This window comes from Sycon ciliatum, chromosome 5, assembly GCF_964019385.1.
Source record: "Sycon ciliatum chromosome 5, ocSycCili1.1, whole genome shotgun sequence".
Taxonomy (NCBI): Eukaryota; Metazoa; Porifera; class Calcarea; order Leucosolenida; family Sycettidae; genus Sycon; species Sycon ciliatum.
The window spans coordinates 15,911,332-15,936,578 of NC_088647.1; the positions used below are offsets into that span (position 1 = coordinate 15,911,332).

Here is a 25,247-nt window from a genome sequence, read left to right on the forward strand (position 1 = left end):
GTATCAAGAGTACATAACCTGGGGGGGGGGGGGGGGGGGGTATGCACTCTTGATGTCACTGATGATCGATGGTACTCGAACTCGTGAATGAAGAATACTTTTATGTGTGTAAAAAAAAAACTCTTGGTAGTACTGATTACACAGCAGTAGGAATTTGGTAATACACAATGGCCAACCTGTCTGCCCCTTCAGATCAACGCTGACATCACTTCTGCTACGGTGATATTTTGTAATACAATCAATTATCCTGATTTCAATCACGTAGTTTGACCCATGTACATGATTGCACTCAACGCTTTGACAGTTTCGGGCGGACATGGGCATGCAGGAAATGAGCTGGCACAATTATTTCAAAGCCTAGAACTACAGTGTAGTAGAAGTACAACACTCCAGAATGTCATTGCACCCAGAATAGACACGTCTGTGTGAGCGGACAAGGTAGAAATGGAACGTTAACTGCAGTCTGGCAAAAACTGTTTTTTTGCATGAAGGTCACCTACAACTATCTGTTTTTCAGATCCCAAAGTTTCAGGCTGATACTATGGTGGGAAGTGCCTTACATTCACCATTTTCTAGATGCCGGTCAGTATTTTAACGTCTGTTTCGGGATGATTTAAACAGTCCACCCTTCAGTACAACCAAAACACTGAAAAAAAAACCATTATCTTGGCCTGTATTTCTCCACAAGTGTATATCAGTGTGAAAGACGAGCTGATCACACACATGGACTCGTTTGAGGTGGAACCAAGCAACAAAACCACATAACTAGAAACAGCCGGAGCCGAAAAATCAGCTCCAGAGTAACTCGTGATGCCGCGCAAGGCAAAATAATAGGACTGTTGAAGCTGGTACTCAATCCACACATCAAATACCACTACACACATGTCAAAAATAGAAGAATTTGACGGACAAATGTAATTCCAGTGCGTTCTTGCTTCAGCCATGTGTGCACGCTCTCATCGTATACTGTTCGCGACCTCGGACTCTGCTCTGATGCATTGAGGCTCCCGACGACTGAGCGGCGCACCTTGGTAATATAGTTTGTAACATTTTGGCAGGAGACAGACAGCTCTTGAACACACAGCATCGAAATAATATTCCGGAGACGCACCACCAATACGGTGCCCATTGGCGAAGCAGGACGAGTCCACAGACTTGATAAACTGTACTTAACGTAACGTTACACATCAGTCCGCAATCCGAGGCCCGATTTGACTTCTTTCCACTCAGGTCATGTTCACCAGCCTTGACCATTCTGTGTATCTCAATTCTTAAAACACTCATTTCCAGACAGTGCACGATGCAGGTCTGCCACTTGCATCCAATGTATTGGGCAACAGCTAGCTAGTTGTTCTGGGCTATTAAGTCCCTGTATACGTTCCCCTGTGGTGCACGACGCTGTTGTTTCTTCAGCTCCTGCCATGTGTGCTTCAGAGCTCTGAAGTCGGTTCGGCGTATACATTCAGTACAACTCAGCATCCACAGGAACGTTCCCCTTCATTGGTGTTATCATCATCACTGCTGTCACCACGTTCGCCTGCATCCGAAAGATCCATCTCATTTGTTCCCTATGTCTTTTTGTACCGCGCTGAAGCCAGCAGCAAACAAAACGCTGATCGGCACGTCGTTTTCGGCGTAGTGGAAGACGCTCTCGACTACTACCTGACTCAGAAACGCTCTCAGAATCAGAGAAGCTCTCAACACCTGACAGCAGGCTATCAGCTGATCGCCGTCACCTCCAAATTCGCCCGTCAATACGCCACCCGTCGCACAACTAGCTGCCATATCTTCCTTCAGCCATAACGGATTCACTTCAAATTTTGGGTGCTGGACCTTGAAGCCCTGTGCTGAGCGAGGCACAAGCGCTTGATGCAAATAGAGCCCTCTAACCCAGGTAAAAAATATGCCACAGTTTGCCAAACTTCAAACGCCTGTATCTCAAAATGATGTCATGCAGCTAACGTTCCATTTCTACCTTGTCCGCTCACATGTACATTTTGGTTGTATGACACTATTGTAGACTAGTCTTGACTCTTGTACTCAGTTGTAGTACATAATTGTACGTGTGTGCTTTAGTTTTGGACCTGTCGATTTGTGACAAGGGTGATCATGGTGATATGACAGCAAGGTCGCAAGAGGGCATAACCAGATAACCGGTTAACCTCCTATACTATAAATGTCTCTGGTGACAGCCATGACACAACCACACTGGTATGAATATTGTGCAATAATGATCATCTGTTCAAAATACAAACAAGCAATAATAAAACAACAAGTCAGGACAAAACTTCAAAAGGAAAACAGAAAATATTGTATATTGCGCAACTATTACTTCTTCCTTGGTAGCAAAGGACCGGTATCACCGTGCAGCCGGTGCGTTCCACGCCAACCGACCAACGCTCGCTCGCTAGCAGGCTTCGTTGACCTCGTTTGTAGCGACTAGCGCGGTATAAAACACCGACTAGCGATAGCGTGACCACCACATCAACGCAGTCTGACAAAAATCACGCTGAGCGGAGAAAAGTGGCTCAACTATCACTCAAAGCCACAGATTTGGTGCATTCAAAGACTTTGACTTTTTTTGCACTTGAAGTTGAACAGAGCAGTTCATGTTCAAGGTCGAGAAGAGTTTCTCTTGACTTGTCGAGCTTGTTTGGCTCCATTTGCTGTCGAGTTTTATTTCTTCTCGTCCAAGATGTGGTGCCGACGTGCCTTGACGCTGAGAGGCCCCGTAGGTTTTTTTTGTTGGAGATGCAGACATCGAATTTTCCTCGTGGTGATGTTTGTTGGGTTGTGTCACGTTGCAGGGCCGCGGACTTGTGGGCGTTCGTTGCGCCACGAACGTAAGTTGACCCTAACTACCGAATCCACGATTTGTCTGTGCCGGTTTCAAGATCTTCTTGAAGATCTGTGATTGTCTGGCACAGCTCACAGCGTATTTCTAGTATCAGTAGTACTTTCCGATAGCTGGAACGATTGTTACAGAAGCTGGATCTCGTGATATCCTTCTGGCTAGTACTGAGTCACCAACCACAGCAATCTCAGCAATTGTAGCAATCTCTGAAATTTCAGATATTTGATATCAGTCACTCGAGAACGCTTGATGAGATTGAGAATGAAAACCAAGACGACGGAAGCTCTTGCATTGTAGGTGATGCCATGCCACTTGCATGGAGCAAATTCCAGTTGCTTTCAAAAAGCCAAAGAAGCATTGTACACTCTTCGGGACACATGCACTGCAATTGATGGCATGAATTATGTTAAGATGAGGCTATTTTGGCTCAGCAATGAAACAAAGAGGCAGGAACACGGACGTGTGACTTGGCTCATAGTGCTTGGTGTCGTGTATTGCATGGTAGACTGATGACCACAATAGTGATATTTGAAAAAAAACTCGAACGAGATGTCACAAAGTCTTCGTCACCAGTGGTCACCGTAGTGGCAAAGCTCATTTAATATTCTGGCCAATGAAATATGGACTCATCAAGTATTGAGCCTCTAGCTCCACTGTACAGAGACTATGGCATCATCTTTTGAAGTGTGTTGTGTGGAATAGCATCACGAGCACCGATTTGCAACTCCATACGAAGCATGTACAATGATGTCATTCACAAAACGCCGTATGCGCATGTTGTACAAGTACAGCTATGGCCAGAGAGATCCAACTACATGAATATAGTAGTGCCGTGTTCGAGTGCACAGAACAGTGTGTGTAGTGCTATGGGCTGCGTAGCCCCGGGCGCTATTTTATTCATGAGGTTGGATTTCCCTCGCCAGGACTAAGCGCAGCTCTGCATCTGAGGCAGGTTACGCATCCATGTACTGTCGCGGACATGGAAATCCAGTCGATTGACCGGGGCCGGCGCCCTCAGCGCGTACAGAATGTAAGTCGTTGCATGCAGCGCACATGTTGATGCGATTCGACCAGCGGCAGCGCGTAATAATGCATGTCATGGCTGCATGGCCAGCGCCCTGGGACCGCTAGACGTGCGACCGGATTTCCATGTCCACGACAATACATGTATACTGGTATTGTGTCATTGTGCTGGTCATGTCCAGGTGCCAGTGAGCCAGTTCGAGCCCAGCGCCAAGATCAAGTACGATGAGAATTTGTCTACGTTGGAGGTGGTGCGCAAGAGGTAAGCTTCACACAAGAAGGCTGTGCGGCTCATGGCATAAAACACAGCCAAGAGCACCCCGCCGATTGGACCCCGCGGGTTGTGGTTGTAGTGTGGACGTGTGTGGGGATGCGCGAATCCTGACTGAATGTCATGCGATGTGTACACAGCGAACTGGATTCATGCACTGCTCTCAGTACGTACTCACTTCTCCTGTGAGCGGCAGCAAACAGTGCTCAGCTAAAGTGGGCTGGTGTTTTAGTGCTCCTAATAGTTCACTGTGTGTATATTCTAAATCCTATCTTGTACCTGGGCCGTACTCGGCTTTGCGGAATTTCTTCTCAGCTTTAAAATCAAGGGTGTATGGGGAGGGGGGGGGGGGGGGCTCGCTGTTGCGGGACTATTGTTTTGGTTTCTTGCACACGTCGTGTCTTTGGCAGGGCTGTTGCATGCACTGGAGCTTGTGTGCATACGTACACCAGGGGCATAGCAGTATGCCTGATCTATTGATCACTGTGTTCCCATGAACACTGATCACTCTGCACAGCCAGAAGATGTTTAGACATTGTCTCTGCAGACCATGTACATGTGAAAGAGTACTATGTTATGAGGACTGTTTTTGTGCGGCTGTGTGCGCTGTTGTGTCCAGGCTTAATCACCCATTGTCTCTGGCTGAGAAGATCGTCTACAGCCATTTGGATGATCCTCAGAACCAGGTAAAGAGAAATAAAAGAGACGGGGGTGGGGGGGGGGGGGCTGTTTGCTTGCACACACAGATGAAGTACCAGTACAAGTGTGGATGCGGGTATGTGGATGTGCATGCAGGTGAGCACTTTTTTCTGTGTCAAAAACCTTTAGGGTGGATGTTGATGCGGCTCCCTTGCTTGGTATTCTTCATGTGCTGTGGGTTCTGTGTGTGTGTGTGTGTGTCTCCACGTGACCATGTGTGCTCACTCAGGACATTGCCCGTGGCGAGTCCTACCTGCGCCTGCGACCTGACCGAGTTGCCATGCAGGATGCCACTGCTCAGGTGAGCTGAGTCACTGTTTGTTCTTTCATCCTGCCCGAATGTTCAGTGAAGAATCAACTGCAGTTTTTTTGCCCCTTCTGTGAGACATGTGCTATTATCGTTTGCATGTTTAGTTTTGTTGCTGAGTGATACGGTGGAGCTCACATTGCCCACACCAGATAAGACATACACTAGACGGACACTTTTCCAGGCACAGATCTTCTCCATGAATGCACATGCTATAGCGTACAGACCGTGTGTGAAGCGCTGCCCGGCGTGTCCCTGGAACTGCCGTTGTGTTGCACACCGCATACTTCCCCGTGTTCAGATGCTTGACAGGGCATTGCATGCGCCACCAAAGCGCGATTGACAGTGTGGCAGTCACTAATAGACTGGGCCCTAACTTCTCCTTACAGTATGTCAACACTCAGTGAGCACTCAGACCAATCTCCATACATGTTTTCTTGTCCTGACTGCTGCTCCCTTCCTGTTTCTGATTTCCATTTTGCAGATGGCTATGATGCAGTTTATCAGCAGCGGTTTGCCACGCGTAAACGTGCCATCCACGATCCACTGTGACCATCTGATCGAGGCCAAGGAGGGTGCCGACACCGACCTGTCCCGTGCCAAGGATGTCAACAAGGAGGTCTATGACTTCCTGGCCTCTGCCAGCGCCAAGTACGGTGTCGGCTTCTGGAAGCCAGGCTCCGGTATCATTCACCAGGTATGTTAACACTACATTGCTCTCATGTACATAATATACAGTCATGCTCACTGAAATCCGACCCAAAGTACAAAAGTGACGCCCTGGACCATTTCCTGTTACACACTATTCTAGTCTTGTACATGTGTACGTCCAGCCGCATTCGTACCACTTCCAGGGCAGCAAGGGACGTGCAAATACTATAAGTCTACAATTTTTCGGCCCATTCAAGTTTCGGCCTCCGAGGGCTAAAATACATTTCGGCCACATTACATTTTCGGCCTGTATTGCTGCTGCTTGTATACACTGTCACACTGAACCTTGCGAAACAAGTTTTTCGGCTGAAACACATTTTCGGCCAAGTATGACCAGGCCGAAAATAGTCGAAAAGTAAATATGCGCCGAGTATTTGTGGACTTCCAGCACGTTGGCTCGGATTTCACTGAGCACAACTGTACTGCTACCGTGTGTGTGTGGCGGGGGGGGGGGGGGGGGGGGGTGCTGCACATACCGGGCTTCATTTGGGCATGAACGTTTTCTTGGTCTTGTCCAGGTTTGCAACATTTTCAGAATAACTGTCGATTTGCTTATGACATAATTCCAGCGATACATACCATGTGTTCTCGGAATATAGGTCGCGCTTTCTACAATAAACCCCAATGTCAAATAAGCAGATATGACTACACTGTACATAGTACTATAGTGTGACTTATCACAAGAGTGGACACAAGCACGCCTTTTTACAGAGATCGGCGGTTGGGTGTGCCACTTATATTGTTATAAGCGGAAACATTCTTTTGCCAATTCCTGTCTTGTTGGAGGGTTACTATTGACTGCGCGTACTGATATTGTTTGCGGTGTACATGTATTAATTTTAAATGTGCTGTAGATCATTCTGGAGAATTATGCCTACCCCGGTGTCATGGTGATTGGAACTGACAGCCACACTCCCAATGGAGGTAGGTAGCTTCAGTTTATCGTGAACTCTAGCTCTTATCTCTCTATGCTGTGCACGGTAGTGGTTTGGGCATGCAGTTTCTTCAGCTACTGGAGGTTCACTTGTGTGTGGGTGGGGGTGGGGGTGGGTGTTGCTATGTGAATGCTTCCTCGACCAACTGTCACATACATGTCACAGTTGATTTGAATGCACACTCAAGGAACTTGTTACAGGCTCATCACAATCAACTTTATTCTAAACCGTTCCACTAGTACTTCCACCGCCCTCTCATGAAGTGAAATGCAGGTACAAATAAACTGAACAAGCACAAGAAAGACCTGTGATGGCAACAGTACAGAGAAGAGTAGCCAGAAACGACACGGTAAAATGAGTAACCTCATGCACTTAGAAGTTACGACGAAAAGATGCCAGTGTGAAGAAACCAAGCAAGCGCGAATTGGTGCAGATTATAGATTACTGCAACAGGTTTCGTCACTTCCTGTGTGGTTGCTTTGTGTGTTTGTTTAGGTGGTCTGGGCGGTATCTGTGTCGGTGTTGGTGGTGCCGACGCGGTCGATGTCATGGCTGGTCTGCCCTGGGAGCTCAAGTGCCCCAAGGTGAGTGACTCCATCCCGAATAACTTTTAGTTTGGGTTACTGGTATAGCCACACTGACATTGCTAACACTCTTAGGTGCTGAGTGATACTGTGTCAATTCCTGCTGAGATCCTTACACCTGGGTCCAGAGATCCAGGATGTGTGAACTTGTGCACGAGGGCAGACTCTTGGTCTGCATGCCATTTTGTAGACGACTACATGTAGATGTAGATGAGTGTTGCGCTCCGTTTTGCTTTGCTTTTGGCCTGGTAGTGACAGGTACAGTACTCGTATCTTGTCTTGTCTCACAGCTCATTGGTGTCAAGCTGACCGGAGAGCTCAAGGGATGGACTGCCCCCAAGGGTCAGTTTGTTCGTCTTTTTGTTTTTATGTTATCACTGTTACGTGCCATTTGCTTACCGTATTTTACCGGTTGTAAGTCGACCCCGGTTATAAGTCAACCCCCGTATCCGGAGGTCTCAATTCTGCTTTTTAAAGTTTTCACCCAACGAAGCATTACTACCCACTCCCTGCTACTAACACAACAAATCATGTAAACATTCCTTATTGGAGGGTTTAACGTCCCAATCCTTGAAAAATGCCAATAAACTGGCAAAAATGTGTACACATGGTGCACTCGTGCATGCAGTGCAGGTCATTTTTTGTAATTAACTGATACTGATAGTTCCCGGTTATAAGTCGAATCCCGGTTGTAAGTCGACCCCCACCCTTTCTCCTATTTTTAGTCGTAAAAGGTCGACTTACAACCGGAAAAATACGGTATGCATGTATGTGTGGATGGCTTAGATCTGCTGAGTGAACACATACACTGCAGTAAAGTTGCAACCCAGCTCAGCTCAGCCAGATGAACCACATTTTTCAAAAATAGTCTTACTGGCTGCATTGTAGTGAAGGCCGAATCCTCATCTACAATAGTCACAGTCACAGTTTCTAAATCTCGGTTTGGGTCTTCCACCTGTACACCTCTGATAGTCCTGTGGTAGTTTGTGTGATCCGTGTACGTTAGATTGCGGGTTCGAATCCCAGATTTGTCATTATGTTGGGAATTTTGGCACTGGTAAAACGAAACAAGCCGTATTCTTTGAAGTGGCTTTGTTACATACCTGGCCGGTGCAACATTGATTTGGCATTGCAGATAGACTGGTAGTTATTATGGCTTACTGGATGAGCGCTTTGCCATATTCATTGCTTTTTTTCTTCTCTTTTTTTCTTGATGAATTTTTCTTGGTTGTGCCATTGCTGTGTGTGTGAGTGACTGTTGTACACTTTCCAAGTATGTATACCGTGTACCCTTGGTGGTGGCAGATGTTGACGACAGTTTTGGTCGAAAAGTTCATTGGCATGGCTCCGAGATGGATGGTATTGTTTGTCCTAGCTTATATTTTGTGTTTTCTGTGTATGAGTGCGTGGGTATGCATACGTGTGTGGATATGCATGCACGTGTATGTGTGTGGGTGTGTTTGTTTGCTTGTACAGATGTCATCCTGAAGTTGGCTGGCATTCTGACTGTCAAGGGTGGTACTGGTGCTATCGTTGAATACTATGGACCCGGTGTGGAGTCTCTCTCATGCACTGGTAAGAGTCAAACGCAGCAGCACCTATCGCGTTAGAGCGCTTCTGTTTCAAGTCTGTTGTTGTGCTGGGCGTCAAGTTGTTGAAGGGGATGTGGAATGCACAGGCAGAGCATCATACTATCATGCAGTGTATGCCACTACACTGTAGGTGAACATGCCCCCTCAAGTCTGGCTGCACTATCTGATACAGTGTATGCCACTACACTGTAGGTAGACATGCCCCCTCAAGTCTGGCTGCACTATCTGATACAGTGTATGCCACTACACTGTAGGTGGACATGCCCCCTCAAGTCTGGCTGCACACTATCTGACACAGTGTACAGTAAAACCTGTCAAGGCGACCACCTGTCCTAGAAGACCGCTGGAACCAGGACCAAGGAATGCTATTTCCAGTCTAATGACCCTGGATAAGGAGACCACCTGGTACCAGAGACTATGTTTTGAAGATCCCTTGAGCGGTGTCTTAAACAGGTTTCACTTTACATCTTCTACTGTGAACTGTAGACGCACGTGTTCAGTGGACTTGTCTGTGTATAGTCTACATGTCACAGTAATGTCGGCACATGGCTTGTGATGACTTTCGAAAGTTCTCTTAAGAGCTAGGGCGTGTCTTGTGTTTGTGCTGCAGGTATGGGCACAATCTGCAACATGGGTGCTGAGATTGGTGCCACCACCTCCGTCTTCCCCTACACGGACAGCATGGACCGCTACTTGAGAGCTACTGGACGTGCTGGTGAGTGTGACGATGTGCTGGGCAACCTACGAGCAAGTTACTGCTGTGTGTGTGTGTGTGTGTGTGTGTGTGTGTGTGTGTGTGTGTGTGTGTGTGTGTGTTTCCTGTGCTTCTTGAGCCTGCTGTTTGTGACTCCAATATTATCTCACCCGAACCAATTGATTTTTGCCCTTGTGCTCCTTCACCCACCACTTTTGTCTGACTTTGTCCGACCATCAGATCAGTAAGATTGTTGTAATCATCCTTGCTGCTGTCTTTGCTAATCCGAAAGTGTCTCGTGTTGACCATTATTTCCTGACTTGTTCCTTGTTTATACATGCCCACTGGCTGGCAGCACATAATGTCTACACTGGATGAGTTGCCTGTGCTGTACTGTGTATTTTGGGGGTTTGCTGACCTGCAGACATTGCCGACCTTTCCACCGAGTACCGCAGCTCTCTGCTCACCAGCGACGAGGGTGCCAAGTATGACCAGGTCGTCGAGATCAACCTGTCCGAGGTAAGCTGATGTCTTATGTGTTCACTTTGTCGCCTTGGTGCTCGCTGCTGATCTTGATCCAAGCACTGCCTATGCTGTAGCAGACATTTAGATTCGTTGAGAAGTCAAACAGCCACGCGACGCTGGCCGTGCATCCGCGAGCACTGCGGGTCCATTTTTTTACATTGTGTATTTGAACTACAGCGTGTGTAGACCCAGGTGCTCGAAGTCCGTACATGGTATCCTAAGTTCGTACGCCCATAATTTCATGTTCTGTTATTGTATTCGACTCAAATATTTTATGGAGGGGACAGTGTGGTATGTTCTCCTCGCGTACCAATTTTCAGGGATCTACGATAAGCAGAAGTCCCATACCACGGGATCGGGCCCGGGAGTGGGTTTTCGACTGTCCATACGAATACAAATTGGGTTACATTTCATGCAAAAATCAACTTTGCCAAGACCGATTTCGAACGGACACAGCGTCAAACAGACCTTCACTCAATCATCAAGAGCCAGCTTAGAGCTGACAATGGCCAGAGGAGAAGAATTTACAGAGAACCAACAATCCTTGCAGAAAGGTTGACACTCCTGGCATCTCCACCACTGTTTTCCCGCGGTTTTCACAGCGCAGCTGCTTCTTCTCTGAGCCGACTAAAAACAGCTTGCATTGCGGCAACAAACTACGCTTTTGCAAGAAATACTGGTGGAGGCACATGCCAAACATATCCCTTCGGTACTTTCGTCGTAACCGAGGGATTGCAAGTTAGCAATTAGCAGAAATATGTGTGTATTTCGAGTCACCTCTGATCAGTACGGACTTAGAGTACCCTCTGCGACACCAAAATTTGATATGAAAAATGAGCGAACTCCAGAGAAACAGATCGGATCGAAAGATGGCCTGGTTCAATCGAGCCTGGCCTCAGAACAAACTTGGACAAGATACCTTCCATCCACGAGCAGGATTCTGGCAAGTGATCATTGCTAGCGTGAGTTTCAGCTCGGCAAACACACACTGTAAAAGTGTACGGACTTCGAGCACCTGGGTCTACTCGCTAAAAGCAGTGAGGGCGCCAGTCCCAGTCATCCCACTCTAATTGCGGGTAGCACGGGTACCCTACTACTCGATGACACCCCTAATTTCAATGTCTACGACAGTACATGTATATACAGCAGGTGAATGCTACTGTATTTGGTGATTTTGTTACTCTGCTGCTACTCCACCATGCTGCCCATTTGGCCAGGCTGTGTGACTTGCACATCACCACTGTAGCGGGAGTGGTACTGTCAAAGGTGCCGTGGTGGTAGAGTGTGGTATACGCCTACGGTTACTGTGTCAGTCTGAGTGTCGCCTATGGTCACTGTACATGTAGCTATCGTTGGTATTCGTTCACTTTTGAGTCTCTTCTCTGCGTGTGCATTGCTCAGCTTGAGCCCCATGTCAACGGACCGTTCACCCCCGACTTGGCCCACCCTATCTCCGAGCTCGGTGCCCGTGCCAAGCAGGAAGGCTGGCCCATGGACGTCAAAGTCGGTAAGTGATCAGTCAGGCTACAATCGTAGTCGCTACGCTAGCAGGCCGATTGCTCGTATTGCAGCTCATGTAGTCTATGATGCTGCCGGCTCTAATGTACAGACCCTCAACAGCTGTTTGACCATGCTATTTTTCCCTACTCTTCACGCAGCAGAGACTGCGTCTAATTGTCAGCGCACTTTACACTGGGACCTCTCGAATGCACACACCTCAGTGACCACGCATCTGTCTCCTATTGGAAGGATACAGTTCAACTGGACAGAAAAGTCGAGACCTAAGCGAATGTGCTTCAATTGAATGTAGAGGTAGCAGCAAGCAGACACTTCATTACTCCGTAGTATGTGTTTCTGCATGGGTTGCGAGAATGTAACGTTATGTTGCCGTGCTCCTGTGCCATCTGGCCGTCATCGCTCTGTTCTGATCCACTGCCTCTTTGCACCCAGGTCTGATTGGCAGCTGCACAAACAGCAGCTACGAGGACATGGGCCGCGCTGCCAGCATTGCTAGACAGGCCCTGAGCAAGGGTGTCAAGGCAAAGTGAGTATTGCGGGACCGGCGGTGAGCCCCATTCTTGAAGCCTGATGGTATCCCGCTCCTCCTGGGGCAATTTAGACTTTTTTGCCAAATCTCTCTGCTGTTTACTTGTTTAGGAGGCACATACACACACACACACACACACACACACACACACACACACACACACACACATACACTCTCTCTCTCTCTCTCTCTCTCTCTCTCTCTCTCTCTCTCTCTCTCTCTCTCTCTCTCTCTCTCTCTCTCTCTCTCTGTCACACACAGATACACAAAGTTAAATTCCCCCTTTGTCATTTTTCTACGTTTCTTCAGGTCTGGCTTCACCATCACCCCTGGCTCTGAGCAGATCCGTGCCACCATCTCACGAGATGGTCTGGTGAGTGCACTGTTGTAGGAGTCTGTGTGGCTAAGGCAGAGGGCAAACATTACCCATCTAAAACGTGCATCTTCCATCATGCTTTCATCATTTTCTCGTTTTCTTTGGCATTGCCAGAGGCATTATATATGTAAAAGCCAGTAGTCCAGACAGATGGAACTCTCTTTCACCTGAATGTCATCAGGTAGCTTCCTTTGCAACATTGATTAACATCTTACGTGATCACCTAGGATACCCCGTAACAAGACATGAAGTCTGTGGGGACTGCCCTAGTAAAACTACTTACATAATAGCTTTGCTCCTGTGAGCATTGAGCACTCCGTTGAACCGGAGAATGGCACTCTCTGTGTATTGTTCAACGCCGGACCCAACCACGCCCAGGTGGCTGTATGGCTGGGTTGGTCTGTTCGTGGTACATACTGCATCATTGTTTTCACATCCCTGGTCATGTGACACAAATCTGTGTAGAAAGTGATCATGGCATGTGGACAGTGGACTGGAATCAACATGGTCGACATCATGTGATCTATAGATGCAGGGGTTGAGTGGACTGGAACCAACATGGCCGACGTCATGTGACCCAAAGATGCAGGGGTTGAGTGGAGTTTGAACCAACATGGTCGACATCATGTGATTGTGACCCATAGATGCAGGGGTTGAGTGGAGTTGGAACCAACATGGCTTCCCATGTGATACATGTGCAACATGTCTATTGTGTCACTGGGTGTGTCATTGCATGGCTGTCAGGGTGCCCATGACATACATTGTACTGCTGTGTGCTGTGCTCATTCTCCTCTATCAGGATGCTCCTCTCAAGGAGATTGGTGGACAAGTGCTGGCCAATGCCTGCGGACCGTGCATCGGACAGTGGAACAGGTTAGTTTGACGTGCGTGTAGACTGCAGAGCGTTGACTGGTTGTGCTGGTTGTAGGTGGCGCCGCCGCTGCTTGTACTTGGCCTGATCAAGGAATAGCACAGATGCTCTCAGTGCTGTTTTTGAAACTGTGTGACCGTATGCTGTTTGTGTGCGTACGTTTCCTGCAGACAAGACATCGTGAAGGGAGAGAAGAACACCATTGTTACCTCGTACAACCGCAACTTCACCGGCCGAAACGACGCCAACCCAGCCACTCATGCTTTCGTCACCTCCCCCGAGGTATGAACATAATAATTATGCACGTTTCCCTTTTCCCTTGGCTCATGTGTAATGTTTCATGCATAATCAAAAAATCTCGATCAGTCGAGGTACAAATTGCTGCCTTTGAAAGTCTTGGGTTGAGGAGCTTTGGCTGCTTTTGCTTAGTTTTGTGTTTGTGTGTGTGTGTGTGTGCGTGTCGTCGTTACTTTTCTAGTTGGTCACAGCCATGGTGCTCGGAGGTCGTCTTGACTTCAACCCACAGACAGACAGCCTCACTGCTGCCGATGGTCAGTAGCTTCTACTTTCTCTACCCTCCCCGTTACCATGGTTACCTCTCTGTCCACCTGCCAAGAGTACATACCCCCCCCCCCCCCCAGAGTGTGCAACTTCCACATACACAATATCAATATGAATATCAAGTTGACATCATTATTTTATGATGCAATGCTCCTTGCGCCAGTGATTTACAACATGTGTACGGGTGTCAAAGCATCACACGTTTTTCTTTGCAATAATTTGTACAGGATCAGATAGACGTTGGTCCGACACGGGTTCCGGGTTCGTCTGATAGTCCGTGTACAGTGCGCATTGCATCATAAAAATGACGTCAACTTGAAATTCTGTCGGGACAGCACCCACAGTCGAGTTGCACACTCTTGGGGGTTATGTACTCTTGCTACCTGCCCATTCAGAGAAGGATTGAAAAGACTGCTCAACTGCCTGTAGCTCTGAGATTCATGCATATGCAATAGTAGACAGCATTTCAGTACTTGTTTGTATGCTGGCTATCTCCTGTGCAGTTTTTGTGACGTCATTAATGCATAGTGTGCAACCTGGTTAATACTTTCCTTTGGTTTGGGTCTCTTTTTTTTCTTTGTACCAGGCTCCCAGTTCAAGCTGGACAGCCCATACGGTGATGAGCTGCCAGAGAGAGGCTTTGACCGCGGTGAGGACACATATGAGGCACCACCAGCCAGCGGCGAGAGTCTGAGAGTGGACGTGGACCCGGCCAGCGATCGCCTGCAGCTGCTGAACCCCTTCGACCGCTGGAACGGCAAGGACCTCGAGGACATGGTCATCCTGATCAAGGTGTGTGGCGTGTAGCCACTGTAGGTGGGAGGTGCTCGCTGCATGTAGGAGGGTCTAACTGAGGAGTGAAACTATGTGCCTCTTTTTGGCTGGAGGGGCTGACTAAGGAGTGAAACTAGGTGTGCCTCTGTTTGACTGGAGCAAACCCAGCTTACCCCACCCTGGCCCAGATATCCCATGGTCCCATGATCCAGTGCACAAAGGGGGGGGGGGGGGGGGGGGCTACTGGTGTTCTCACTGTGTGGATGCACTGCACACTATCCTATAGCATGACATGCTGTTACATGTGCACTCATATCTCTTATCCAGACCTCCAAGTTACGGGCACCCTGTGGCTGAGTTTTAGTGGAAATATGACTACTCTTCCTATCTATAAAATAATACAACTCAACTGATGCCGACATGATAACTACCGGTACGTGTACTGGCATTTTTTTGTGGACATAATGACGTCATATGCCAGATCTCTGGCCCTTCCCTATTGAAACATATATGATTGAGAGTTACGATTCTTACAAACATTTCAAAGTTATGGTCAGTGCACCCGTGTAAGCGAGATATGACTGTACTGTGAATTCAGGTCCTCTGGGCAACGAGTCGATTTATTTCTCAACTAAGCACACGCGTTTTGTCTTCTTTTTTCTTTTTCTTTTTTCGCTCCATGTGATTTCAGGTCAAGGGCAAGTGTACAACCGACCATATCAGCGCTGCCGGTCCCTGGCTGAAGTACCGCGGCCATCTGGACAACATCTCCAACAACCTGCTGATCGCCGCCGTCAACTCCGAGAACGAGCAGCCCAACTCCGTGCGCAACCAGCTGACGGACGGCTTTGGCACCGTTCCCGACACTGCTCGCCACTACAAGGTAGGTTACGATTGGGACAGTGCATTAGTGTACCCGATATTGAACTGGTGAGCCCCTAACTCTGACAATGTACTGTTGAACGATGAACAGTTGAGCCCCTAACTCTGACAATGAACAGTTGAGCCCCTAACTCTGACAATGAACAGTTGAGCCCCTAACTCTGACAATGAACAGTTGAGCCCCTAACTTTGACAATGTACTGTTGAGCCCCTAACTCTGACAATGAACAGTTGAACCCCTTACTCTGACAATGAACAGTTGAGCCCCTAACTTTGACAATGAACTGTTGAGCCCCTAACTCTGACAATGAACTGTTGAGAACTGTACATGCTGTGCTGTGAGAATTATTGAGTGATAAAGAAAATATTGCTACTGTACCAAACACTCTGTGTGTTGTGTCTGTGTGCACCATTAGGCCAATGGTCAGAACTGGATTGCGATCGGTGACGAGAACTATGGTGAGGGAAGCAGCCGAGAGCATGCCGCCTTGGAGCCACGCCACCTCGGTGGACGTGCCATCATTGTCAAATCATTCGCCCGCATTCACGGTGAGTTCTTCAATGCGACTTTGTCGAGCTATCCATGCCCTCTCTGTCTCGCTTCGATTGCCATGCGCCGGGCATCTGATTTGCCGATGCTAGGTCGTACAGGTCCAGAGTTTCTCCTGATCAGTATAGGCAGGCTGCACCATTGCTCAGATAGTTTTTTTGCGACCAATGTGCTGGGTCTTTGCACTGTGTGAACGCAATCCTACACGCACTGTTAAGATGCACTGAAGTGGATGTTTCTGTTGCTCTTTGGAAATCTCCACGACACACATCTGTTCATGCGTGAACCCTGACAAGTCTTTGTGCTGCTTGCTCTGGAGATTTATGCACAATGTACACACCGGTATGTGTGCTACCAGTTGAGGATGATATGCTCATCCGTGTGTGTGTGTGTGTGTGTGTGTGTGTGTGTGTCCGCGTCTGTGGCAAGATTGAGTTGGAGTGACTGACATCTGCCCCATGTGTGTGTGTGTGTGTGTGTCCTGTTGCAGAGACCAACCTGAAGAAGCAGGGTATGCTTGCGCTTACCTTTGCCAACCCAGCTGATTACGATAAGATTCAGCCAAGCGATCGTGTTGCCATCCGTGGCCTCCCTGAGTTTGCGCCTGGCAAGGTGAGCAGTCATCTTTTGTGTGTATTAACAGCTAGGATGTATGTGCTGTGTGTGCGTGTGTTGAGACAGGGTAGTTCTTGCTTTACAGCCGACTCAATCAATTTGTTTGACCAGAGATTAGTCTTTACGTCATCTTCTGCTTCAAGTGCGTTGAATTATTTGTAAAGCCTGATTCATATTCCGTGTAGTGTACAGGAAACACCTCCGTGCAGTGGGGGGGGGGGGGGGATTCTGTTGTCCACGGCTACGCTCCTTCCTGCTGTTGCTGCGTTTCTAGCCAGCATACTCTGTCTGTGTAGGTTGGCCAGTGTGCGTGTGTGTGTGTCTGCAATAATCATACACCATTCCAGCTCACCATCACCACTGCTTCTCTGCGCTCCCTTTTCTTTTTTCTCTCAGCCTCTCACATGCGTCCTCGCACACGCTGACGGCTCCAGCGAATCCTTCCCGCTCAACCACACGTTCAACGAGGCGCAAATCGAATGGTTCCGCGCTGGCAGCGCCCTCAACCGCATGGCCGAAGTCTTCGCAAAGTAAACCGGAGGCCTACCTGTACCTGCTCTTGTCACCAACCGACACAGGCAGCATTAAACTAGACATCGCTGCACCATTATGCAGTTCTGCTCACTTCAGTACGTTTTCATGCAAATTTTCAAGATTTTTCAACTTTTGTTCCTGTAGTATGTGTAAGTCTAATAATGCGAGTTTCTTGTGCATGCTAAGTTTAATAGAGTTGTATAAATACGAAGCGGTAAATGAATATATTCTGAGAATTACCTTTCGTCACTTCGTCGCCTCGTGCTCCAGGGCGGGCTAAGCTCGGAATGTGTAATCTCCAGAGCCATCTCTTGATGCTTGCTGGCCCGTGTATTGACCTGGGTTACCCGTATTACCAAGGGTGCATAGCCCCAAGAGTGTGCAAGGCTGATCTCTGAGCTATGGGTGCCCTACGAGGTTCACTGCCTTCGTTACGTAGTGAAATGACAATCAAGCTGACTGGGTTTGAGTTCTCCAGGCTACGGTTGAGGTGCAGCGACTTCATGCATATCACGGGTGGTTCAAAAGCAATCCCCTCGCGTGACGCATCACGTACAAAAATACCAGAATTCTGAGAGAAAACCGCACTTGCAAGCTGGAAACTGTAGTGATATGGTGTCACTGAGTGACCATTTGTTTCTTCTTGCAAACTTGGACGGATCGCCCGGACTCTGCATATGGGATCTGGCACGACGGGCTGTCTGGTGACAGTGACTGAGTTTGGTGTGAATGTAGGACTTGATTGGTGCTAGTGATAGCTACATGTATAGTGTCGCCTTCATGCTGGCACTGTTGCTGATCATTTATTAGCAGTTGTGTATGCATGCACATGTATGCCACTGTGAGGTGGCAGCACTATCAGCTACAGTGTGCATTAACGTTACTTGCGCTATAACTCTGGCATGCTTCACACCATCCTCACTAGCACCAATCAAGTCCTACATTCACACCAAACTCAGTCACTGTCACTTGACACCATATCAGTAGATCAATTTTGACGCAATGCCCCAGCTGATTCCCCAATTCGTGGCTACGTATGTGGGCAGCACGCCGCGCCGGACCCTATTATTAGGCCTATACACAGAGTGGCATACTCATGGTGTTATGTACTACTCGTGGTTATACACAGAAGGACTTCTTCTGTATGCGTGGCCGGCCTGGTTGAAGAAATGTTATTTGTTTCTTCTTGCAAACTTGGACGGATCGCCCGGACTCTGCATATGGGATCTGGCACGACGGGCTGTCTGCATTACGTAGCCACGAACTGTGGGCCACTGCGTCATTATTGAACTGCTACGGTTTTCCTGCTTCCAAATCCGCTTTCCCCGGAGACTTTGTATAGCTTTGTACGTGATGCGTCACACACAGGCATTGCCTTTGACCTTGCCGTATTGCACATGAAATCGTTGAGGCTAAACAGTAGGAAAACTCAAATCCAGGTGAACTTAACGTATTGCACATGAAATCGCTGAGGCTAAACAGTAGGAAAACTCAAATCCAGGTGAACTTAACGTATTGCACATGAAATCGTTGAGGCTAACCAGTAGGAAAACTCAAATCCAGGTGAACTTACCGTATTGCACATGAAATCGTTGAGGCTAACCAGTAGGAAAACTCAAATCCTGGCAGTTGGATCGTCATTTCACTACGTAGTGCAGGCAGCGCATAGCCCATAGCTCGAACATCAGGAGTTGCACACTCTTGGCGCTACCGTATGTCCGCAGCCATGGTGGTATAATTGTTTTGATTATAAAGCCAGTCTCAGTTATATAGCCATGGGCTTCAGAAATGAAATGTCATTATTTTGAAGTATGTTTGTAAATATGAAGGAATAAGACAGTACAGACTGTACTGATACTAACAAACTCACAGCCCTGTAGGAAGGGTGAACAGGTGGATTTAGATTAGTGAAAGCCAGTGCAACTACTTGATACAATGTCATGACTGTAGATTACCAGTTGGCACTACATATGTAGTATTATCAAGAGTACATACTTGGTATTATGTACTCCCTACTGCCTGGATGTATTCTGTTGGTGTGTACAATGTATCAAAAGTCCATTATGTACTCTTGTTACTATCATAACAGCAAGAGTCCATACCCCCCCCCCTGGGGTTATGCCAACAGTTACTTATGATGGACTCTTGATAACAGTGCTATGCTTGGCGTTCATTCCTTCTCTGCATGCAGTCAGGATTGTGTTGTTGGTTGTCTGCATTGTTCCAAGGAAGGACAAGTGCAACAACTATGTGCAAAGTGCCTGTAGCTTGTGAAAATGTATTATTGCGTTGCATTCCTGTTTTCGCTATTTTGGGGCATAGTTTTCACCAGGGAGTCTCGTATACGACTCCCTGGTTTTCACTTTCTCAGTGTTGGTGGCACTGGCGCAGGCACTTCAAACGGTAACCGGCACTGACTGTAGCACTTGCCATACCGGCCAGTGCTAATGTACTGCTAAAATGCCAATACTGGCAATACTCCCCAATAGTCATCAGGCAATAGTCATGCCTAATGGGGCAGTCGACGTATATCATGGTCTACGAAGATGCTTGGCTCTGTCGGCACCGCCGCCTTACGACGCCTCCCAGGCTTTGTTGCAGTGCTCGCTCTCCTCTGCGATACTACCTCTACTGAGGCTCTAGACTAGTACAGTCTAGGCTAGCTCTGACTCTTCTGAAGTCTGCTGACCCTCACTTGTCAGTCCTGTTATGTTATGTGTAGATCCACATCGGTCATCACTACAAAAATGATTGTGCATGACTTGTACTCACTGAGTCTGTGCATGCATGGTGGCCAAGTGCATGCAAAGACAAGTGCGAAACAAACAAACAAAAAACTCCATATCCGTGCACGCGACGAAGAAACACAGCAAACCTGATTGTATTTACTTGGTGTAGTCTGTAGATGTACACGACGTTGTTGTAGCCTTCTCCGGCAGCCGGGATCGAAGGAGCTAGCCTCGTGCACCCCACAAGCTAGCTGGTGATCGAGTAGGAGAGATACTAGTAGTAGGGCAAGAGGAAGGAACAATGATGCGCCTGATATTGTAAAGTCTAGTTCATTAGCACCTACAGTTTGGACAGTCCGGTGCGTGTGAGCGCGTCACCGAATTTGTGCAGTATCCAGCGCAATGTCGAGTGGGAAGACGAAGCAAACATCTCCTTTGGCCAAAACTAGCTCTGGCGAGAAGCCAACGACTGAGCCATGTGGACGCCTACTAGCGGGCGAAACAATCGAGGAGACTGCCCCTAACGTCGTTTTCCTTTGCCCCTTCAATGGACCGCTGGCTGGTACGTTGTTCGTCACAACCTACAAGATCATGTTTGTATCGAGTGAGGGCGAGCCGAGGGCAGTCTACGTTGCGCCTCTGGGTGCAATCCATTCCGTAGAGAAGGTTGGCGGAGCGTCCAGCCGTGGCGAGCACTCCTACGGGCTGGAAATGCAGTTCAAGGACATCCGCACGTTTCGCATGGCATTTCGCCAGGAGGGCCGAACCAGGCGAACGATTTACGACCTGCTGCAGAAGCTGGCGTTCCCGCTCAGCTCGGGAGGGCAGATATTCGCCTTCAATCATTATTCGAAGGGGTCGCTGACTAAGCATGATGCCGAGCACGGCTGGGGAATCTTTAGCATGATCAAGGAGCTACGCCGGATCGGCGTGCCCAACGAAGGCTGGCGCCTGTCGTCAATCAACGAGGAGTATCAGTTCTGCCCGACGTACCCGGCTGTGCTGACAGTGCCGGCGGCGGTGACGGACGTGCAGCTGGAGGCGGTGGCGTCGTTCCGAAGCCGCGCCCGCATCCCCGTCCTGTCCTGGCTGCATCCGGAGAACCACTCGAGCTTGACGCGCGGCTCTCAGCCGCTCGTAGGCAAGCTGGGCAAGCACAGTCGCGACGACGAAGCCTATCTGGAGGAGATCTCAAAGTCGAATCCAAACTCGCAGAAGCTGGTCATCATGGACGCGCGCCCCAAGCTGAACGCCATCGCCAACAAAGCCATGGGTGGTGGCTACGAGGACGAGGAGCATTACACGCACATGGAGCTTCTCTTTCTGGACATTGGCAACATCCACGTGATGCGAGAGAGCCTGCGCAAGCTGCGCGAGATGTGCTTTCCGACGATCGACGACGCCCACTGGATGTCTAACCTGGAGAACACGCACTGGCTGGACCATGTCAAGCTAGTGTTGGCCGCCGCCAATCGCGTGGTGGATCTGATGGACCGCTGCCGAGTGTCAGTCGTAGTGCATTGCTCCGACGGCTGGGACCGTACCTCTCAGGTCTGCTCGCTCGCCATGATGCTGATGGACCCGTACTACCGGACCATCCGCGGCTTTGCCGTGCTGGTCGAGAAGGAGTGGCTGGCGTTTGGACACAAGTTCCAGCAGAGGGTAGGCCAAGGTGACAAGCATTGCGCCGACGAGCAGCGTGCACCCATCTTTGTCCAGTTTATTGATGCCGTCTGGCAGGTGACTCGGCAGTTCCCCTGCGCCTTTGAGTTCAACGAGGCGTTTCTCCTGGCCATACTGGACCATCTATATTCGTGTCTCTTCGGCACGTTCCTGTGCAATACGGAGCGAGAAAGGAAAGCAGTCAAGGATGCGACCAAGTCCCTGTGGGCGTTCATTGCTGAGCACCGTGACGAGTTCGTCAACCCGCTGTTCTCCGAGTACCTGCACAACCATGTGCTGTGCCCGATCGTGTCCATCCGCCGCCTGCAGCTCTGGGTGGCCTACTACGCACGCTGGAATCCGCGCATGCGGCCGCAGGAGAACGAGCGCGATCGCACCACGGAGCTGTACAAGCTGTGCCAGCGCTTGCAGTCGCAGTGCGCCGAAATGGAGCAGAAGCTGAAGTAGAGCCCTGCTCACGGTTTGCCGTAAGTGTAAACGTGTGCGTCCCTTCTAGCTCGTCCGCTTAATTACCATACTAGCTGAGTCCTGTAGTTACTCACCGGCCTTGAGGCCACACACTCCACTCTTCAGGGTAAGAGCCAGCAAGAGCATAGCATCTTGACACATTCATTTAGAGTCTGTTACAGTCTGACCTGCGCAGAGTACCACAATAGAGTACATGTATGGGTTTCTGACCGGGATTTCCCGTCGCGCACCTCCCGCCTTCATTCTTTCATTGATGGGTAGGGGGGCGATAGTTGCTTGTGCTGGCAGCGATGTCGACGTGCGAATGAGCGTGACGAGTATCTGTACTTGGCAGGGCATTTCTTTCAAACTCGAAATACGTTCAAATTTTCAGTTCACTTGATATCCTACTAGTCTAGGTGCTCCAAAACGTTCGGCTCGGTATGAAGAGGAGCTGAAGTCAGAGAATAAAGAATATTTTCCGTGATACAGTATTAACACACATTCACCGCTGGTGTCCTATTTTACAAAGTAACGCTGCCTCGAAGGCAGCCTCGTGTCTTTTAGTTTATTATATTTTTTTCTCTTAAAATTGGAGCGAAGTTGTTATGCTCGAAGCAGATATGAATGACTGTGTGTAGCCAATATGATGAACTTGATGATCAGTTCTGTTTCTCACCCGGCATCACTAATTATGCTCTATTTTCGTTGGTCCGAGGGAAAGATGTTCTATCTTTTCTTTCTTTTTTTAAAAATAGTTTTCTGTAGCAATCTGGTCGCCTTTGTACACTGCCAGGCTTGAGTCCGTGACATACATTCTCTGGTCTGAATGAATACAGTGCATCTGATGCGAATAGCTCCCAATTTACTGAGGTGAAGTAACATCAAAAAGCAATTTCAAGGATGTTAATGTTGTTGTTGTCGTCGTCGTCGTCGTCGTCGTTGTTGTTGTTTTTTTGTTTTGTTTGAATTCTTTATTTTCACGATGGCACCATCGCCAATAAGAGATTGTTGTTGTTGTGTGTCCACGTGCATGCATACATGTGTGTGTGTGGGGGGGGGGGGTGCATGGGAGCACAATGTCCGTGTGTACCACGTGACCAGGTGATCATGCGTGGTGCCGTCATACAGCAGCCACGGCAACACAGTACTTTGTGTACGCAAATCCGTCCGGCAAGCTGCGAGTGTACATGAGTCATGACATGAGTCGCATACCGTCTCGCATTTGTTTTGTTTCAGCACTGAGTGCTATTGAGTACAATACTGTGTTCCCAGTTATCTGTCGGTGTGCATTCGGTTACCATGGTTACAGTGTCTAGTCAGTTATCTGTCGTATGTCCAGTGTGCTGGAATATGACTTCGGCACAACAATTGCATGGTGTCTTCTCAAATATGTTATGCTTCGGGGGGGGGGCTCTTTGGGCTAACCCGCAAAAAGGTTATGGCTCGATGAACTGTATCATGTGTGCATGCTGGTGGAAAATGCTACTCAATCTGCAGAGTGCAGACAGTAGAACTCCACTACTACAAAGACTTTAAGTACAATGTAGTACAGTACTGGGCAAAGAAATCCAACCTCATGAATAAAGTAGCGAAAGGCGCTACGCAGCCCTAGCACTACAAACACTGGTCTGCGCACTCGGACGCGGCGCTACTTTATGCACAAGGTTGAATTTCTCTGGCCAGCACTTTTAGAGAAGTCGCTCTCACCGAAGGCGCGTAGAGCTGAGAAAGTATCATGATTTTATGTTTCTGACATTTCAACACTTTTTAGAAATAATAGTGTGTAAGAATGTCAGCCCACATCCCTTATAAAATGAGGCACTACTGTACTAGTACTACTACTAGTACAGTCAGTACATACCAGGAAGCCTTATACGTAGACACATACGGCTCTGTGGTAGACCTGCATGCCGGTGGTCATACTGCCATCTCTGTGAGTCTGATCGAAGGGACGTTAGCACAGCAGCTACTCACTGACGTTTCCTGTGTGACCTATCGACTTGTGATGGCTGTGGCCAATGTCGAGGACGACTCTTCAGCCTCTGGTGTGCCGACGAACCCTTTTCCCGGTGCAGTCTTTTACCAGGATGGTAGCTGTTTCACCATTGCTACGTTCAGTGCAAGAAACTGCCTAACAACTAAAGCGACAAGGGACACTTTGTGCCAGGACTTTTTGAAGTACAAAGTGAATATCTGCGCGCTGCAGGAAACAGGAATTCGTCGACGACATCTGCTGGAGGATCTCGACGGCTTTCGCCTCTATATGCCTTCACACCCATATCCACGCGGCTGTGGCCTGGCCTTCATCGTCTCCAGGGACTTGGCGACGAGAGTTGACCAGGTTTGGGGTCTATCGGACAGGGCGATCGCAATATCCCTGCACTTGGACAACGGGTCGAACATGACCATATTCAATGTTTGCGCACCGTCGTCGTCGTCGCCCGGATGTCCGGTCACTACTGCGTTCTACAACACCCTGTCTGGAGCAGTGGACATATCCGAGTCTCCCTTACTGCTCATCGTCGGAGATTTCAATGGCAAATGTGGAGCCAAACAGTTCGGAGAGGAGTGCATCGGGCGTCACCCCGGACGCGGTATGCGTAACGATAGCGGGGAGGCGTTGGTTGCCTTTTGTGAAGCCAAAGACCTTTTCCTTGCAAACACCGCGTTTCGCCATCCAGCCAGGCACAAGACAACTTGGACTGGTAAACGGCGGGACGCAAGGACCGGGAAAACCGTTCCCGCATATTCCCAACGGGACTACGTCGTTTGCCGCAAATCGCAGGCACAGCTGTTCACAAACGCACGGAGTTACGGCGGAATGACCGTGAAGTCCGATCACAAGATTGTCATCGCCCGCTTGGCTCTTCAGCCCAGCCGTCAGTCAATTCGCAAGCACTATGGCCGACGCACCCCTCGCCCGACTCGTTCCGATTAGCACAGAAGTGCGTGTAGCCGACGCTCCCCTCGGCCCTCGCCC

At 48.8% G+C, this 25,247-nt stretch overlaps 3 protein-coding genes across 3 annotated transcripts; all 3 read left to right on the forward strand.

Annotated features, from left to right (window-relative positions):
* The first annotated feature begins 2,536 nt into the window (after positions 1-2,536).
* Positions 2,537-17,644, forward strand: LOC135817808 (aconitate hydratase, mitochondrial-like). Its single transcript, XM_065331076.1, has 23 exons — positions 2,537-2,731; positions 2,808-2,843; positions 4,060-4,139; positions 4,768-4,834; positions 5,077-5,148; positions 5,639-5,851; positions 6,720-6,789; positions 7,296-7,384; positions 7,675-7,726; positions 8,861-8,959; positions 9,587-9,691; positions 10,095-10,189; positions 11,597-11,702; positions 12,146-12,239; positions 12,552-12,615; positions 13,418-13,491; positions 13,660-13,771; positions 13,968-14,040; positions 14,637-14,842; positions 15,516-15,707; positions 16,123-16,255; positions 16,747-16,868; positions 17,268-17,644. Exons 1-23 carry the CDS (start codon positions 2,696-2,698, stop codon positions 17,403-17,405), a joined length of 2,328 nt encoding a protein of 775 aa, XP_065187148.1. The 5' UTR covers positions 2,537-2,695; the 3' UTR covers positions 17,406-17,644.
* A 2,609-nt stretch (positions 17,645-20,253) lies between these two features.
* Positions 20,254-23,159, forward strand: LOC135817811 (myotubularin-related protein 2-like). Its single transcript, XM_065331078.1, has one exon. It carries the CDS (start codon positions 20,537-20,539, stop codon positions 22,262-22,264), a length of 1,728 nt encoding a protein of 575 aa, XP_065187150.1. The 5' UTR covers positions 20,254-20,536; the 3' UTR covers positions 22,265-23,159.
* Positions 23,160-24,272: 1,113 nt separating this feature from the next.
* Positions 24,273-25,205, forward strand: LOC135816824 (craniofacial development protein 2-like). Its single transcript, XM_065329925.1, has one exon. The coding sequence runs from the start codon at positions 24,273-24,275 to the stop codon at positions 25,203-25,205; it is 933 nt and encodes a 310-aa protein (XP_065185997.1).
* Positions 25,206-25,247: the final 42 nt, after the last annotated feature.

Bases quoted from the DNA above. Each gene is read 5' to 3' on its own strand.
- LOC135817811 (XM_065331078.1), top strand. From the start codon at position 20,537: ATGTCGAGTGGGAAGACGAAGCAAACATCTCCTTTGGCCAAAACTAGC.
- LOC135816824 (XM_065329925.1), top strand. From the start codon at position 24,273: ATGGCTGTGGCCAATGTCGAGGACGACTCTTCAGCCTCTGGTGTGCCG.
- LOC135817808 (XM_065331076.1), top strand. From the start codon at position 2,696: ATGTGGTGCCGACGTGCCTTGACGCTGAGAGGCCCC. The intron at 5,149-5,638 runs GTGAGCTGAGTC...TCCATTTTGCAG, and splicing joins TGCAGGATGCCACTGCTCAG to ATGGCTATGATGCAGTTTAT. The intron at 12,240-12,551 runs GTGAGTATTGCG...ACGTTTCTTCAG, and splicing joins AGCAAGGGTGTCAAGGCAAA to GTCTGGCTTCACCATCACCC.